Below are 16,616 nucleotides of genomic sequence, written 5' to 3'. Positions count from 1 at the left end.
AGACATCATGAAATAAAACTGGACTGATATTGTTACTGCACACATTGCATGAGACTGTTGTCCTACAGGAGGTGTCCCTGAAGACTGGAACCTTAGCTTGGAGAAATGCACTCAACAAACCCGGGTCCCAGAACAGACCACAGCGATGTTCCCATTCAGGCAAGGTGATGGACACAGACCTTTGTGGCTTAAGCTGACAATTTTATCCTTAAGGGATTTAACGATTGTGCTATCAACCAGCCTGAGAAGCCAATGTTCCTCCTGCAGGAACTGAGGTAGTGCTTGGGATGAAGAAGAACTTCTTCTTCCTCTGGGGCCTGGAGGAGATTTGGCTTGGATCCAAATGCCCAGTCATACCTGAGGAGCCTCATTAACGGGAGCCGGGTTGAGACCCATGGGAGGCTTCACTGGGAGCTTGGCAGGGTCTCAGGGGCTGGGCTCCTGCCTGGATTTGAAGAGTGGCTATTTCAGGAAGGAGTTGCAGGTTTCTCTGTGTTAGCTCCAGTCCTTGTCAAGTCTTGCTGAGTCACAGCTTGGTTTTCACTGCACCGAGGTAGACTGGGGGGCCCTCTCCTCTCCATAAGGGCATCAGTGACTGTCACAGGCTGAGACAGCTGCAGCTGGCAGAATAAGGATCTCAGGAGGGCGGTGTCAGCAGCAGGGTGGCAGCAAGGCATGCAGACAAGAAGGTCAGAACGGAGGGGCCCGATGAGTTGTTCTTGAATACCTAAGAGGCTGCTCCTCGGGAACCCACGAGCTAACCCTTATCTGCGTGTGCTTGGGTGTAATTGGAATCCATATTTCTTGAGCATTTACTAGTGAAATATGGATGTGCCTTCTCCCTTATGAGTAGCCTCTCATTTAAACTTCCCTTCTACCATGTGAGGTAGTTGTGAGGGCCATTTAAATGCTGTGGTTAAGGAAACAGTCATTGATAGCTTTTATAACTTGCTGAAGGTCACTGAACTGGTAAGGAATAGGACTAGGATTTGAAATCAGGTCACGTTTAGACAAGAATTTGAATGTATTTGTGATAATGAATACTTTTAATATAAAATTAAAATAAGAGATTTTTAGAAACCAAATCAGGAGTACTGTAGAGGTGAGTAAAAGTAGAATTTAAAAAGAAATCGTACCATCGTGCTCATAGCAGCATTATTCATAGTCTCTAAAATGTGGAAATAAGCCAAGTGTCCCTTGGCAAATAAATGAAGAAGCAAAATGTATTCTACCCGTACAATGGAATATTATTTCCTCTTAAAAAGAGGGAAAATTCTGATACATGCTACAAAATAGGTGAACCTTAAGGACATTATACTAAGGTTGAAATAAGCCAACCGCAAAAAGACAAATAGTGTATGATTCACTCACATGAGGTTCTTAGAGCAGTCAAAATCATAGAGACAGAAAATAGAATGAGAGTGGTGTGAAATTAAATAATTCAAACTTAAAATGGTTGGAAGTTTAAATTATTTTAAGCCTTGAGAGAAATGTGGTTATGTGGCCTGAGTCATGCAACATGCAGCTGCAACTTCTGCTTTTCTGATTATAGATTAAATCTCTTCCTCATTTCTGTCCTGTAAATGATTAGAAAAGACCAAATGGTTCCAGAAATAAGACCCCTCGAGACCATTACCCCTCCTTATGGAATGTTAAAGCAATCTTCCTTGGAACATAGCAAACTGTAACCAACCAAATGACTGTAACATCTGTGCTGGCCTTATATGGAAAATGTTGTAACCCTGTTAACCTTCTCTATCTCTGCCTACGTAAGTGAAACGTTAACTTCCCCACTTTGGAAAGCTGACCCATTCACTTGGAGTTGATGTTTCCCTGGTGGCTCTCCTCAGGCTTTGAGCTGGAATAAACTCTATATTTAATCACATTTTCTGAACTCATTATTTAAGGTTAACTGGCCAGGGGCTAGGAGGAGAGGGGAATGGGGAATTACTGTTCAATGGGTATAGCGTTTCAGTTTTGCTAGATAAAAATGGCTGTGGAGATGGATGATGGTGATGACTGCCCAACAAAATAAATGCATTTAATACTATTGAATTGTAAAATTAAAAATGGTTAAGATAGTTCATTTTATGTATAAATAAAAAATTGGGAAAAAATGAAATTGTGCTGTATATAGTACATATGCTAAAAATTTATACAGAGCTTATATCTTTGATATGGTTTGGCTGTGTCCCCACCCAAATCTCACCTAGAGGTGTAACAATCCCCACATGTCAAGGGCGGGACCAGGTGGAGATAATTGAATCAGGGGGGTGGTTTCCCCCATACTGTTCTCCTGGTAGGGACTAAGTCTCAAGAGATCTGATGGTTTTATAAATGGGAGTTCCCCTGCACAAGCTCTCTTGTCCACAGCCATGTAAGACGTGGCTTTACTTTTCCCTCTGCCTTCTGCCATGATTGTGAGGCCTCCTCAGCCATGTGGAACTGTGAGTCCAATAAGCCTCTTTCCTTTATAAATTACCCAGTCTTGGGTGTGTCTTCACTAGCAGCATGAGAACAGGCTAATACAGTCTTGGTGTGTAATTCCTAAGGATGAGTCTAAAACTGCTTGCCCTGAGTTTGAATCTCTGCCCTACTGCTTTTTTATTATATGACCTTGGGGGAGAAATTAATCTCTCTGGGGCTTAATTACCTCATTTCTAAAATAAAAACAAAATATGTAGTACCTCTGTCATAGAGTCAATGAGATGTTTAAGTGACATAGTACGTGAAACAAACATGAACAGTGGCTGACATGTAACTACTATTATTTAAACAACATGACGAATGAGAATGCACATATAAATATTGCACTTTGAGTAAAGAGCAGTCTAAAACTTCATGAAAAAAGTCACTAAGATTCAATCAAATTTCTTATAAACAAGGAAAAAATTATAATGATTATCTTTAAAAATACTCAAAATTAGGTGTTGCATAGTAAGTTGACCCAATCAAATAAATATGTTTCTGGCTTTGAAATACTCAAGAGATTTTTTTTTTAGTTAACTCCCCTCTGCTGTTACAAAAGTTGGTCATGGATTATTTTTGGCCCAGGAAGAAAAAGGCTGTTAGACAAGCCAATTCCATTTAGGGTCAGTGAAAGAGATCCCAATGGCTAGTATTTGACTGGCCTTTCTAATGTTGAGGTGGCAACTGCTGACTAATTGTAACACAAAGACTGTGCTAATGGCTTTTCAGTTCACTTATTTTCCACCATGTATGTGCTCATCTTGGCCGGGACATAACTATCCAGAAATTCTACGATGAGAGACGGGTACTCATGCAATGAATGGTAATTCTTTCCCTGATATTGGAATTGCCATTTTGGAATTGCTAATTTCAGATACGATGATTTAGCTCATTGAGTCAGGCTGCAAGAGACCAGGAATTACCCAGCAGTGGCCACTTAGCTGAGACCAAGACTCGTGTAATTAGAATTCTGGCACTGTAGGTGGGAATATTTACTATTGCTGTGAATAGTAAATCATAAATGTTAAATTACATTCAATCTCAGAAATAACTGCGCAAAACTTCTCACAGCATAGATAATCAGGCAATTATCGAGATGGTGATCGCACTCACAGGCCATTGCAGCTTCCTTGTGAGACCCAATCATGCTCTGAGCTACAATCTCATTTATCCTGGCTCCATTTTTATGCATTTTACACCAGTAAATAAGAATAAGTATTCAATCTAAGTTTTAGAGTTCTTAGCAAAAAACATATAATGTGGTCTGCGGTTTAAGCTTTAAAAAGCTTACATATAAGCTAGTTAAAAATTACATTCTGAAATCATTGAAAAGATAGATAAAAACAATCTTAAAAAAATCTTCCTTGATCATATCGTGGAAGAACAGTGGCCTGGGTGTTTGGAGATGTGTGTCGTTGGTCTTCTCTATACTCCTCATTTCTAATGTAATTTTTAGAAAGTAATTTACATTTTTCAGGTCCCCAATTTATGCGTCTGTAATTTAAGACATTTAAAAGTAATTTTTAGCTAAGGTTCCATTCAACATTCAAATAATAATAAAAATAATATATCCTACTGTAATTTTAAACATCCATTTATGACAGCAATTTACCAAAATCCTCGTATGACTTAGGAAGTACTATACCATCTGTCTCGATTTTGCTGATAAGAAAACAAAGATGTGAAATGTCCTGACTTAGATCACACGGAGAGGAAATGGCACGGGTACTTCGTACTCCTTTTGGTCTTAGTTCATCTTAATCCGATGATGCTTTGTGATTAAGATTATTGAAAATAGCTTTCTTATCTGGACAGAGCATCTAAAAGCATGAGATTTAATAGAACCTTTATTTTTACCCTGACATTATAACAAATGTGGTTTAACATATGTGAGTTTCATTTGGATGTATGTGCTAAATTTTTATTTCCCTTAATCTCCCAGCTCTTCTCTGTGTTTGGAGAAAGAAACAAACAAAAAAACTGAACAGCAATGATCGTGACACTTCACTCCAGGTTGCCTGGACAGTGTTCCTCACTTCTCCTAGTTAGAGAGGCTACACCCAAAGTCAGCTTCAAGAGGGGGCTCTGGCTTCCTCCCTGTTCCTGCAGGGGCTCTGACTCCCAGACAACACTTGTAAACAGCAGGCACCTACGCTCAGACTGCCTGGTGCCCCCTGCATCTGATTTTCCCCCACTGACAAAGTTGCTATTATTTTGGCTTTGTGAGAAGTGAGAGAAGCAGGGGTTTCCTGGTAACGAATGCCCTTGGGGCATTCAGCGGAATAGCCTGGCTCTAGCACGTCTCCCTGAGGGATGATGGGATTGGAGACCTGTACCTGCTCTTCTTCTGATGATCCCTGATTTATAACTTTCTCTAGTAAAGCCTGTTTCATAACATCTGCATGTGGCGTTGTGGAATTAGACTTGAGACCTACGACACAGCAGGTCAAGAGCAGGAAGGGGCCTGCTTTCCACACTCTGTTTTCATTTATTTTCATTTAAGAGTCAATTGGAATCATTAAGAATTACAATAAGGGCCAGTTGTGGTGGCTCATGCCTGTAATCTCAACACTTTGGGAGGCCGAAGTGGGTACATCACTTGAGGTCAGGAGTTCAAGGCCAGCCTGGCCAACATGGTGAAACCCCATCTCTACTAAACACACACACACACACACACACACACACACACACAAATTAGCTAGGCATGGTAGTGAGTGCCTGTAATCCTAGCTACTCGGGAGGCTGAGGCATGAGACTAGGGGGCAGAGGTTGCAGTGAGAGCAGATCACACTACTGTATCCCAGCCTGGTTGACAGAGGGACTGTGTGTCAAAATAAATAAATAAATAAATTAAATAAATTTAAAAAAGAATGCAATAGAATTGCAAATAGAAATGCAAAAAAAAAAAAAATGCAATAGAATTGCAAATATCAAGTGGGTACATCACTTGAGGTCAGGAGTTCAAGGCCAGCCTGGCCAACATGGTGAAACCCCATCTCTACTAAAAATACAAAAAAAAAAAAAAATTAGCTAGGCATGGTAGTGCGTGCCTGTAATCCCAGCTACTCGGGAGGCTGAGGCATGAGACTAGGGGGCAGACGTTGCAGTGAGAGGAGATCACACTACTGTATCCCAGCCTGGTTGACAGAGCGACTGTGTGTCAAAATAAATAAATAAATTAATTAAATAAATTAAAAAAAGAATGCAATAGAATTGCAAATAACTATCCCGTATAGTAAAATTTATAGAAGGCTTTTATATCCTATATTCTTAATGATCACAAAAATTTGCCAAGATTTATTTTTATTATACAGATAATAAATTAAGTTCCAGAGAGGTTAAAAGCCTCCCCAAAAAGTGACAGATCTGGGCCTGGATGTAAGGTCTTCCTGCTTCAAGCTCAACTCTCTCTTCACTGCTTCTGAGAGCTTTAGAAAGTGTCTCTAGAAGCAACCCCATCCATTCCCAAATATCTAAAGCATCCACATAGGAGGGAGGGCCTTTGCTAGGTGCTGGTGAATTCAAAGACCAAGAAGATTCCTCTAAGAGCATTCTTTCTTGTGCTAGAAAGGGAAGACCATTTTCAGAGCTATTTATTATAAAAAATATTCATTATACTTTTCAGTTTGCTCAAGCTATAGTGCCTTTATTATGAAATGTTAGACAAACTTTACAGAAGCAAAGAAGTGGGATGTCTTAGCTGCTACTAAGCCAGAAGACAGCAAGACATCAGCAGGGACCAAGTCCCTGAGTAACTGTGAAATGTTAGAACTCAGTCGAAGCTTGCCAGAGGACGAGGTCAGTGAGTAAGGATGGAATGGGATGTCTTCTAATCTGTGAAATGAATTCAGACATGTTCTTTGAAGTGGCTTCAGAGGCTAATATATATCTTTAAAAATGTATCTTGGGGCTGGGTGCGGTGGCTCATGCCTATAATCCCAGCACTTTGGGAGGCCGAGGCAGGTGGATCACTTGACGTCAGGAGTTCAAGACCAGCCTGGACAACATGGTGAAACCCCAACTCTACTAAAAATACAAAAATTAGCTGGGCATGGTGGTAGGCACCTGTAGTCCCAGCTACTTGGGAGGCTGAAGCAGGAGAATCACTGAGATTGCGCCACTGCACTCCAGCCCGGGCAACAGAGCAAGAGTTTGTCTCAAAAAAAAAAAAAAAAAAAAAAAAAAATCTATCTTGGCCAGGCACAGCAGCTCACAGCTGTAATCCTAGCACTTTGGGAGGCTGAGGGTGGATCACTTGAGGTCAGGAGTTCAAGACCAGTCTGGTCAACACGGTGAAATCCCGTCTCTACTAAAAATACAAAAATTAGCTGGGCGTGGTGGCAGGTGCCAGTAGAGGCATGAGAATTGCTTGAACTGGGGAGGCAGAGGTTGCAGTGAGCTGAGATTGTGCCACTGCACTCCAGTCTGGGTGATAGAGTGAGACTCGATCTAGAAAAAAAAAAAAAATCTATGTTTTCAACCTGTAATTCTACTAATGATAGCCCTCAGGGTTTAGACACAGATGTCATGCTGGTGCCTTAAACTTAATGTTTTCAAAACTGTCAACTGCACAGATAGCTCCCCAGCCTGGCCCAGCTCAGTCATGCTTCTTCTCCAAGACCACCATGCAAGGACGAGTGTCCCAGGGCCCTGGCTCTTCCTTGTCTTTCAAGTTTATGCCTCTTCCTTCAGGACTTTATGGATTCCTTCCTTCACTCCTTCAGTTCGACTGAAAATTTCTTCCATTTAGTTTTTTTTTTTTTTTTTTTTTTTGAGATGGAGTTTCAGTCTTGTCACCCAGGCTGGAGTGCAGGGCCATGATCTCGGATCTTGGCTCACTGTAAGCTCCGCCTCCTGGGTTCAAGTGATTCTCCTGCCTCAGCCTCCCGAGTATCTGGGATTACAGGCGCCCACCACCACGCCCAGCTAATTTTTTGTATGTTTAGTAGAGATGGGGTTTCACTATATTGGGCAGGCTGGTCTCGAACTCCTGACCTCAGGTGATCCGCCTGCCTTGGCCTCCCAAGGTGCTGGGATTACAGGCGTGAGCCACCGTGCCCAGCCACTTCCATTAGTTTTTGTTGTATCTTGCACATACCTTCCTCAGAGCACTGACTGCATTATGTTTTCTATTTGTGTGTGCACGTGTATGTTTCCTTCAACTAGTTTTGGAGCTCCTGAGGACAAAGAGCATGTTCTATTCATCACTGTATCCCTAGAACTTAGCATGATGTCTGATAAAAATGAAGTTCACTTAGGTGCAGGTACTAGATCTTCCTCTTCCTGAATCCCTCTGCTCTCCTCTGTGGTAGAACAAGGTGATGGTGGCGGGGCACTCTGGGCTGCCTGGACAATGAACTAGCTGGGACTCTGTTCCCACTTCTCCTGGTTGGGGAGGCTCCACCCAGTGTCAGCTTCCTGAAGAGGCAGGGAATTGATGTTGGATAGATAAATGGATGAGAGAGGGTCTGCCTGACTTAAGAACACACAACTAGTAATACAAGGCAACAAGAACAAGAATGTGAGTCAGGACAGAGATTCGTGTTCTTTGCATTTGCTGTTTTATCCCCAGTGCCTGGAAGAGTTGCTGACTCATAAGTGTTTGATCAATATTTGTTGAATGAATGACTGATTGGATGACTTACTGAATGAATGAATGAATGAATGAATGAATGAAAGGTTAACTTCAAAGCCCATGCCCTTTTAACTCCATTCCCAACTTCCAATCTGTGTATACAGTGTGTGTGTGTCTGTGTGTAGATATATATCTTTCAAAGAAATAAAATTAAAAATTATCATGACCTCTTCTTTACAATCATCCATAATTAAAGATTAATGATAGATATTTATAAGTATTTTACATACATATGCACACACATTCTAAGCCATTTAAATAGCCTTTGTAGTTTATTTACTAGAAGAAATATAACTTTCAGAAAGTAAGCAGACATCCTACCTGAAATTCATATAATGTTATGTTCTCAGGATTCGTTTTTGGTTAACTGGTGGAATGAATTTGTCTTGTAAACAGTCCTTGTAAATAGCAAACTACATAAGTGAACTGAAGACAACCATGGTTGGGCATATGGGGAAATTCATGACCATGATTGGTTATGTGCACAGCTGCCCAGAAGCAGAAATGGAACCTCTCGACACTTCTAAAAATGAAGAAAGCCAGCACTGGATACGTGCTTCTGCAAAGAATCACACTTAGGTTTATAATCTTCCACCTAAACTTCTGGGGCCTCTCTGTTTCATGAAGAACGGCAGCTGATCTTACCCTTTGTCTGTTACTGACACAGACCCATGCCATTCACTGCGGGGCAGAACAAAAGCCAGCAAAGGGATGGAAGAGACCCAAAATAGATCTTTCTTGAACTGATTTGTGTCAGAGTTATAAACAATTCCACGTATGAAAGAAAAGTAGACAAGCAAGCACTTACAGAAGACAAGAGCACAGAATTATTTTTTCTGTTTCTTTCTTTTTTCCCTTCTCTCTCTCTCTTCTGGTTTTCCGATCCAGATCCCCAACGCAAACATTGCAGGAGGTGGCTGTGCTCCCTGCAGGAGGCTGTTGACCGTGTGCACTCTCACAGGCGTGCACACTGGCTTCCCGCCCACGGCCATCCCTCTATTGTTACACAGCACATTTTATAATGCAGATCACTGTCTACAACATGGCTCATTATTTTCCTCTCTGAATAAAATATGAACACATCAATTATGTGTCAGTCTGTTTCTAAATGCATACCGTTGTCGCACTGACCTCTTTCTGCTTTTATATTTTTCAGTATGTTCCTGACATTTGTCAATTGGGTTAGTTCCAGACCTTTCTAACCTATTATCATATTATTATAGCACTTTTCAAACTTTCTTCTATCACATAAGTTGGACACAAAGGCACACTGGGAGGGTGAGTCTGGCTGTGCTGGCCGCAGGCACTCACCACTGCTTGTAGTCCGCGTCGCAGTTACAGTAGTACTTGGGATCTGTGCAGTTGCGTTCAATGCCGCAGGCACATTTCTGGATTCCGGGCCCAGAACCTCCCCAGTAGTAGTGCTTCTCATTGGCTTTGCCAACCCACCAAGTGTAAGGGCTTCCATCTACAAGAAAAGGGAAAGGCACATTTAGAAACAGACCTGGGTTCAGTCATCATACTGCCACACTTGCACCCACTTCCCCAGGAATACTCTGATAGTCTGCGCCTCACTCAACCGTCTTAAAAGTCAATTTATTTCAGACAACCCACAGAGTGGGAGAAAATCTTCACAATGCATCCATCTGACAAAGGACTAATATCCAGAATCTACAACAAACTCAAACGAATTCAAGAAAAAAACAATCCCATCAAAAAGTGGGCTAAGGCTATGAATAGAAAATTCTCAAAATCAAATCTACAAAAGGCCAACAAACATATGAAAAAATGCTCAACATCCCTAACGATCAGGGAAATGCACATCAAAACCACAATGCGATACTGCTTTATTCCTGCAGGAAAAGCCATAGTCAAAAAATCAAAAAATAATATATGTTGGTGTGGATGTGGTGAAACGGGAACACTTCCACCCTGCTGGTGGGAATGTAAACTAGTACAACCACTATGGAAAACAGTGTGGAGATTCCTTAAAGAGCTAAAAGTAGAACTACCATTTGATCCAGCAATCCCACTACTGGATATCTACCCAGAGGAAAAGAAGTCTTCGTACTCAAAAGATACTTGCACACATATGTTTACAGCAGCACAATTCACAATTGCAAAATTGTGGAACCAACCTAAATGCCCATCAGTCAATGAATGGATAAAGAAACTGTTTCATACACACAGACACACACACACACAAACATATATGATGGAATACTACTCAGCCATAAAAAGAAATGAATTAATGGCATTTGCAGCAACCTGGATGGGACTGAAAATTATTATTCTAAGTGAAGTAACTCAGGAATGGAAAACCAAACATTGTGTATTCTCACTCATAAGTGGGAGCTAAACTATGAGGATGCAAAGGCAGAAGAATGATACAAGGACTTTTGGGACTCAGGGTGAAAGGGTGGGAAGGGGGTGAGGGATAAAAGACTACAAATTGGATTCAGTGTATACTGCTTGGGTGATGGGTGCACCAAAATCTCAGAAATCACCACTAAAGAACTTACTCATGTAATCAAATACTAGCTGTTACCCAAAAACCTACAGAAATAATTTTTCTTTTAAAAAAAGATTTTAATTCTATACTTCAAAAGGCTCTTTTAGGCTTAGACAAGTTTTCAGAAGTATATATCACAATTTTACATGTATATAAATGCAAATATAAGCATAAAAAAGTAAATTTATGTCAATAATAGAAATATTTGATTAAAAAAAAATCAGTGGGAATGTTAAGCTCAAGATTTCTTGTGGGAATATGTACCTCTCTCCTTGGAAGACAATTTTACATTCAAACTTCTGTAATTTAGGAGTCTATTTAGTAAATTGGAAGCCAAGTTGGGGTCAGTCTACGATGAAGGTGTGTGGGCCATGAATTGATTCTACACTACACAATTCACTTCATGACTGGTCATGCTTTTTTGTGAACTAACGGTCATGGAGATCGTAGAATATTGGAGCCAAGTACAAACTTTCACTGTTTTTGAGTAGGACCTCCTAATTTTATGGGTAAAGAAGTTTAGGTCTAGAAGAGTTAAGTAGTTCTTTTAACCACACAGCAGATTAGCCCCCAACTCTCCTTTATCATTTGGCCTAATAGTCACTCATTCATTCACTAATCATCAAACATCCATTGGGTTCCCACAAGTGCCAAACATTATAAGCAACTCAACAGAATGGAAGAAAAAGATACAGATTGGAGAACAGTTTTATCAGGATTATGAACACAGAGGAGAGTGGGGGAGGCAAAGGAAGTCATAAAGGAAAGTTTCCCAGAGGAGGCAAAATAGTTGAGCTGCATCTTGAAGGTCAAGTAGGCATTACACAGATCAATAAGGACGTAAGAGAGGTAAGGCCTCCTAGGCAAATGGAGCACAATGTAAAAAGACAGAAAGGTAACCTTGTATTTGGAAAATATATATAGGACCATATTCATATGTAGTAGAATCGGGTTGAAGAGATGTGCTGAGAGTAGCAGTAGTAGATAGTAGGAGATAGACAGACAGCAGATGAGGGCCACATTGCAAAATATCTTTGTCCAAGTAAGAAGTTATTTTTCATTGGTTTATCCTTTCTTTTCAATGTTTATCTTCCCCCAATTTAAGAAGTTTGAACTCTATCCTGAAAATAATGGGAAACTAGTAAAGGATTTTAAGCAGGGAGTTAGCATAATTAAATTTGTGTTTCAAAAGATCAACAGGAGGATGAAAGATAGACTTCTGCAAAATGGAGTCAGGGAGGCTAGATGTGATGCTCCTATGTTAATAGAGAAAATAAATAATAAAATAGTAGTAGAAATGGAGAAGAAGAGAAAACACACACCAAAAAAGGTTCAGGAATTATAACTGGCTGGGACTGTGGGGATTTAGCTGGAAGAGAAGATGGGCAGGCAGTGCTGTGGATTAATCCAGGCTTCTGGTTTGTGTGAATGGGGATGGTACTGTGTTTCATGAAAGTAGAGCACAGGGAAGGAAGGTCATCATCACAAGTCTAGGCAATGTTGAAGAAAAGTTAATGGGTTTGCTGCACAAAATGTGCACATTGATTATAGAAGTCTGGTTCTAAGGAGCATTTTCTGAGCTGAAAATACTTTTTAAGAACTATCAGGGCAAACCAGAACATATTGAAAGTGGGAGAAATGCTGGTGGAAACTTTTAGATTACAACATCGTTTCAAAAACAGAATGATTTCATAGCTGGGCACAGTGGCAGGTGTCTGTAGTCCCAGTTACTTGGGAGGCTGAGGCAGGAGAATTGCTTGAACCTGGGAGGTGCAGGTTGCAGTGAGCCAAGATCGCACCACTGCAACCTAGCTTGGGCGACAGAGCGAGACTCTGTCTCAAAAACAAGACAAAACAAACAAACAACAAAAAACCCACCAAAAACCAAGAATGATTTCACACTGCTATAAAGAATGACCCAAGATTGGGTCTTCACCAATTTATCAAGAAAAGAGGTTTAACTGACTCACAATTTTGCATGACTGAGGAGGCCTCAGAAAACTTACGATCATGGCAGAAGGAGAAGGGGAAGCAAGGCATGTCTTCTCATGGGGGCAGGGGAGAGAGAGAAAGCAAGAAGGGGGAAGTGCCAGGCACTTATGAAACAACCAGATCTCATGTGAACTCACTCACTATCATGAGAACAGCACAGGGGAATCGCCCCCATGATCCAGTCACATGGGGTTACAATTCAGATTACAATTCAATATGAGATTTGGGTGGGGACACAGCCAAACCATATCAGAGATGGACATGACCGTAGTGGAGTGCAAGAACGAAGGCAGCCAGGGCGGTGGGAGAACAACACAGGAGGATTTCCCAAAGAGCAGAGGGGCCAGCATCATCAGATGTCATAGTGAAGTCTATTAAGGTGAGGAGCTAAGAGTTTTCTTTTAATTTGACAGCTGGAAGGTCACTTTGATTTTGATAGAGGAGTTTCCGGTGAATGGCGGGAAGAAAAGCCTAGATGTGGTAGGCAGAGGAAAGAATGGAAGCAGAGACCAGGAAGGCCCTGACAACGGATGACTCTTTCTTTCCTTTTTTTTTTTTTTTCTTGAGATGGAGTCTGGGTCTGTCATGCAGGCTGGAGTGCAGTGGCGTGATCTCGGCTCACTGCAACTCCCGCCTCCTGGGTTCAAGCGATTCTCCTGCCTCAGTCTCCTAAGTAGCTGGGATTAGAGGCATGAACCACCACGCCCAGCTAATTTTTGTCTTTTTAGTGGAGATAGGGTTTTACCATATTGGCCAGCTGGTCTCGAACTCCTGACCTCAGGTGATCCACCCGCCTTGGCCTCTCAAAGTGCTAAGATTACAGGTGGGAGCCACCATGTCTGACTGGATGACTCTTTCTTGTTCTTAATTTGACTTTACCATATGAGAGTGCACTGAATGTTAAATCCACTCTCTTGACAACTTTTTAAGTGTCCAATGTAGCATTAACGATATGGTATTGTACGGCTGGTTTTTAGAACTTACTCTTTTGGTTTAACTGAAGCTTTTACGCCCATTGATTAGTAACTGTGTACTTCCCCCTCTTCCCAGCCCCTGGTGACCATCAGCTCCTCTTTGTTTCTATGATTTGACTACTTTATATTTTATTATTTTTTTTAAGACAGGTCTCACTCTGTCACCCAGGCTGGAGTGCAGTGGAGTGATCATAACTCACTGTAGCCTTGACCTCCTGGGCTCAAGCCATCCTCCCACCTCAGCCTCCTGAGTAGCTGGAACTACAGGCACATGCCACCAAACTTGACTAATTTTTGTATTTTTTGCAGAGAAAGGGTTTTGCCATGTTGCCTAGGCTGGTCTCGAACTTTTGGGCTCAAGTGATTCACCTGCCTCTGCCTCTCAAAGTGCTGGGATGACAGGCCTGAGTGACCACATTCAGCCAGATTTGACTACTTTAGATACCTCATATAAGCAGAGTCATATAGTATTTGTGTATACATACAATGGAATATTATTCAGACTGAAAAAAGAAGGACATTTTTGCAATATGTCACAACATGGATGAACCTTGAGAACATTATGCTAAGAGAGCAGAGGACTGCTGGAAGCTGGGGAATGAGTGGAATCTAACAGAGGTAGCGTCAGTCAGTAAGCCAAAAATGGCTAGTCAATGAAAATCTCTGGGGCCGGGTACGGTGGCTTACGCCTGTAATCCCAGTGCTTTGGGAGGCCGTGACAGGTGGATCATGAGGTCAGGAGTTCAAGACCAGCCTGGCCAAGATGGGACCCAACGGGGCGATCTGAAATATTTCCTCCATGTGCAAGGAGTGCAGGTGCAAGGAGGTGGCATGCTAGTGTCCTGGCAAGAGCAGCCTGGTATCCCTGCTTCTTCTCCCATCCCTCACTCTTTCTCAAGTCACAATACTTTAGTCTTCATACAACACATGCTCCCAGTGAGGTTGATGCAAAATTGATGTTGTTCTGTTCTTTTTCCTTAGAAAATAAGTTAAACACAGCACAAAATGCTTAACTTAGCTCTTTCCACATCTACTGCAAAAGAATGCCAATAAGAAAAACATATTCCAGAGAGAAAACAAATTGTGGACTTTGTTATTAGCATTGGCTAATTTGGTTAAATCCCTGTAACTAAAATAAATTATTAATTTGTTGTGTATTTTATATTCAGCAAGACGAGAACGGTTCAATTTACTTTGAGCAAAGAATTCCCTTATTCCAGTGCTATGCTAATGAAATGCTACTTTTAGCTTTACAAATCATTATTTACCTGTTAATTAGCTTTGGGGAATAGCAGTTAAAGGCAATAAAAATGGAAAGCCTTTTTAAAAGACAAGGGCAAAAAGTGGTGAGGAAAGAAATAATTTAATTATCTATTTCCAAGAGTTCAAGAACTTCTCTAACCTCAGAATAGGAAGATTGTAGTTAACTATGTTAAGTAGGTGTAGTCCCTGCAACAAGATTAGGTAATGATGAATGGCATTCTAAGTTAACTAAAGCTAAATTATCAAAGTAAGGCATATCGTATTAAAACAGCCAAATATGAATTGAATTAAATATAATCACTATACTGTTTGTATTCACTTCAGATCAAGTTTTATTATGGTGAAGGGTTTATTAAGGTTTGGATGATTAAACTGGGAAAGAGAGAAAGAAAACAGGCTACAAAGGAAAGGAGTTTTCCAAGACTTACTTAAAAAAACCAATAAACTGGGTGCGGTGGCTCATGCCTGTAGTCCCAGCACTTAGGAGGCCAAGGTGGGCGGATCACCTGAGGTCAGGGGTTTGAAATCAGCCCGGCCAACATGGTGAAACCCTGTCTCTACTAAAAATACAAAAATTAGCCAGGTGTGGTGGTGTGCACCTGTAATCCCAGCTACTTAGGAGGCTGATGAGGCAGGGGAATCACTTGAACCCAGGAGGTGGAGTTTGCAGTGAGCTGAGATTGTGCCACTACACCCCAGCCTGGGTGACAGGGCAAGACTCTGTCTAAAAAAAAAAAAGAAAAAGAAAAAGAAAGAAAGAAACCAATAAATTTCTGTTACTTATTTTCACCAATAACAAGAAGTTGTTTCAGAAGCACAAGGGCAAATGCTTGGGGACCGCTTGATGAAAATGAGGTACATACCTGTGATTTTCAAAATGTGTTCTTTGGAACTTCTGGTCTATACCAAGTAACTTAACAGGCTGCTTAAATAAATATGATCCTGGCACCCGCTGAGATAAGACCCAGCACAGACACTGGGACATTTAATTTGTTTCATTCCGGCTGTTTCTATAGGATATTAAAAACAATGCCACATGGGTATATAATCTCCAAAATGAAAACGTAAAAGCATCTTTTTAGCTTGATGAAAACTAATTTTATCATATGTACGATTACAACCTTATCTACAAATTCTGTTAAAGAGTCCCTGGGGTCTCTTTAGCTGAGGAAATAGAACAGGTCTACCTTTGCAGCAGAAACACGCTTTTCACTAATTGTTCTCAGTGTCCCCTGCTGGCGGCTCACTGGCAGTCCTTCCCAGGCTCTGCTCTCTGGTAGCAGTTGGTTGTGAAGGACCCTGCAGTGCAGGATTTTTTCTAAGCGACTCATGCTCAGAAAAATCTCCTACTTCTTTCTCTCTTCCTTTCTTACCACTGCCAAATCTTTTTTCCCCACTTTGTAAGTCAATTTCAGCTGACCACTCTGATCTGATTACAAAATCCATATCAAGTTATGAATGGTGATGATACACGTACTAAGTATAGACATCTTTAATTGGTGCAATTCTAGACCATTCAAAACATTCTTGCACCTGTAAGAAACTTTCCTTCCAGTGCAAATGTCCTAGATAACAAGAAAGATAAAATAGCTTTTATAATAACCTCCAGGATGGGATGGAGCAGAAAAGGAATTTGGAGGTGCTGTAGTCTCTATAGAGTCCTCCAAATCGTCTGATAGCTGTAATTTGGAAGATCAAGCAGGCCAGAATTTTCTTTTTTTTCCCCCAGTATGGATATGTACACTTCCAGGAATACAGGGGTTTAAAGCCA

At 41.1% G+C, this 16,616-nt stretch overlaps 1 protein-coding gene across 1 annotated transcript in view; it reads right to left on the bottom strand.

The window, feature by feature from the left end:
- Nucleotides 1-16,616, bottom strand: part of CNTNAP2 (contactin associated protein 2) — a 2,249,322-nt gene that overhangs the window by 504,517 nt on the left and 1,728,189 nt on the right. The window contains exon 14 of the mRNA XM_001094652.5: nt 9,416-9,572. Within this exon, the coding sequence (XP_001094652.1) occupies nt 9,416-9,572 (157 nt within the window). The remainder of the gene's footprint in view (nt 1-9,415; nt 9,573-16,616) is intronic.

The sequence above is a fragment of the Macaca mulatta genome, chromosome 3 (genome assembly GCF_049350105.2).
Source record: "Macaca mulatta isolate MMU2019108-1 chromosome 3, T2T-MMU8v2.0, whole genome shotgun sequence".
Lineage (NCBI taxonomy): Eukaryota > Metazoa > Chordata > Mammalia > Primates > Cercopithecidae > Macaca > Macaca mulatta.
This window is presented reverse-complemented; position numbering and strand designations above follow the sequence as displayed.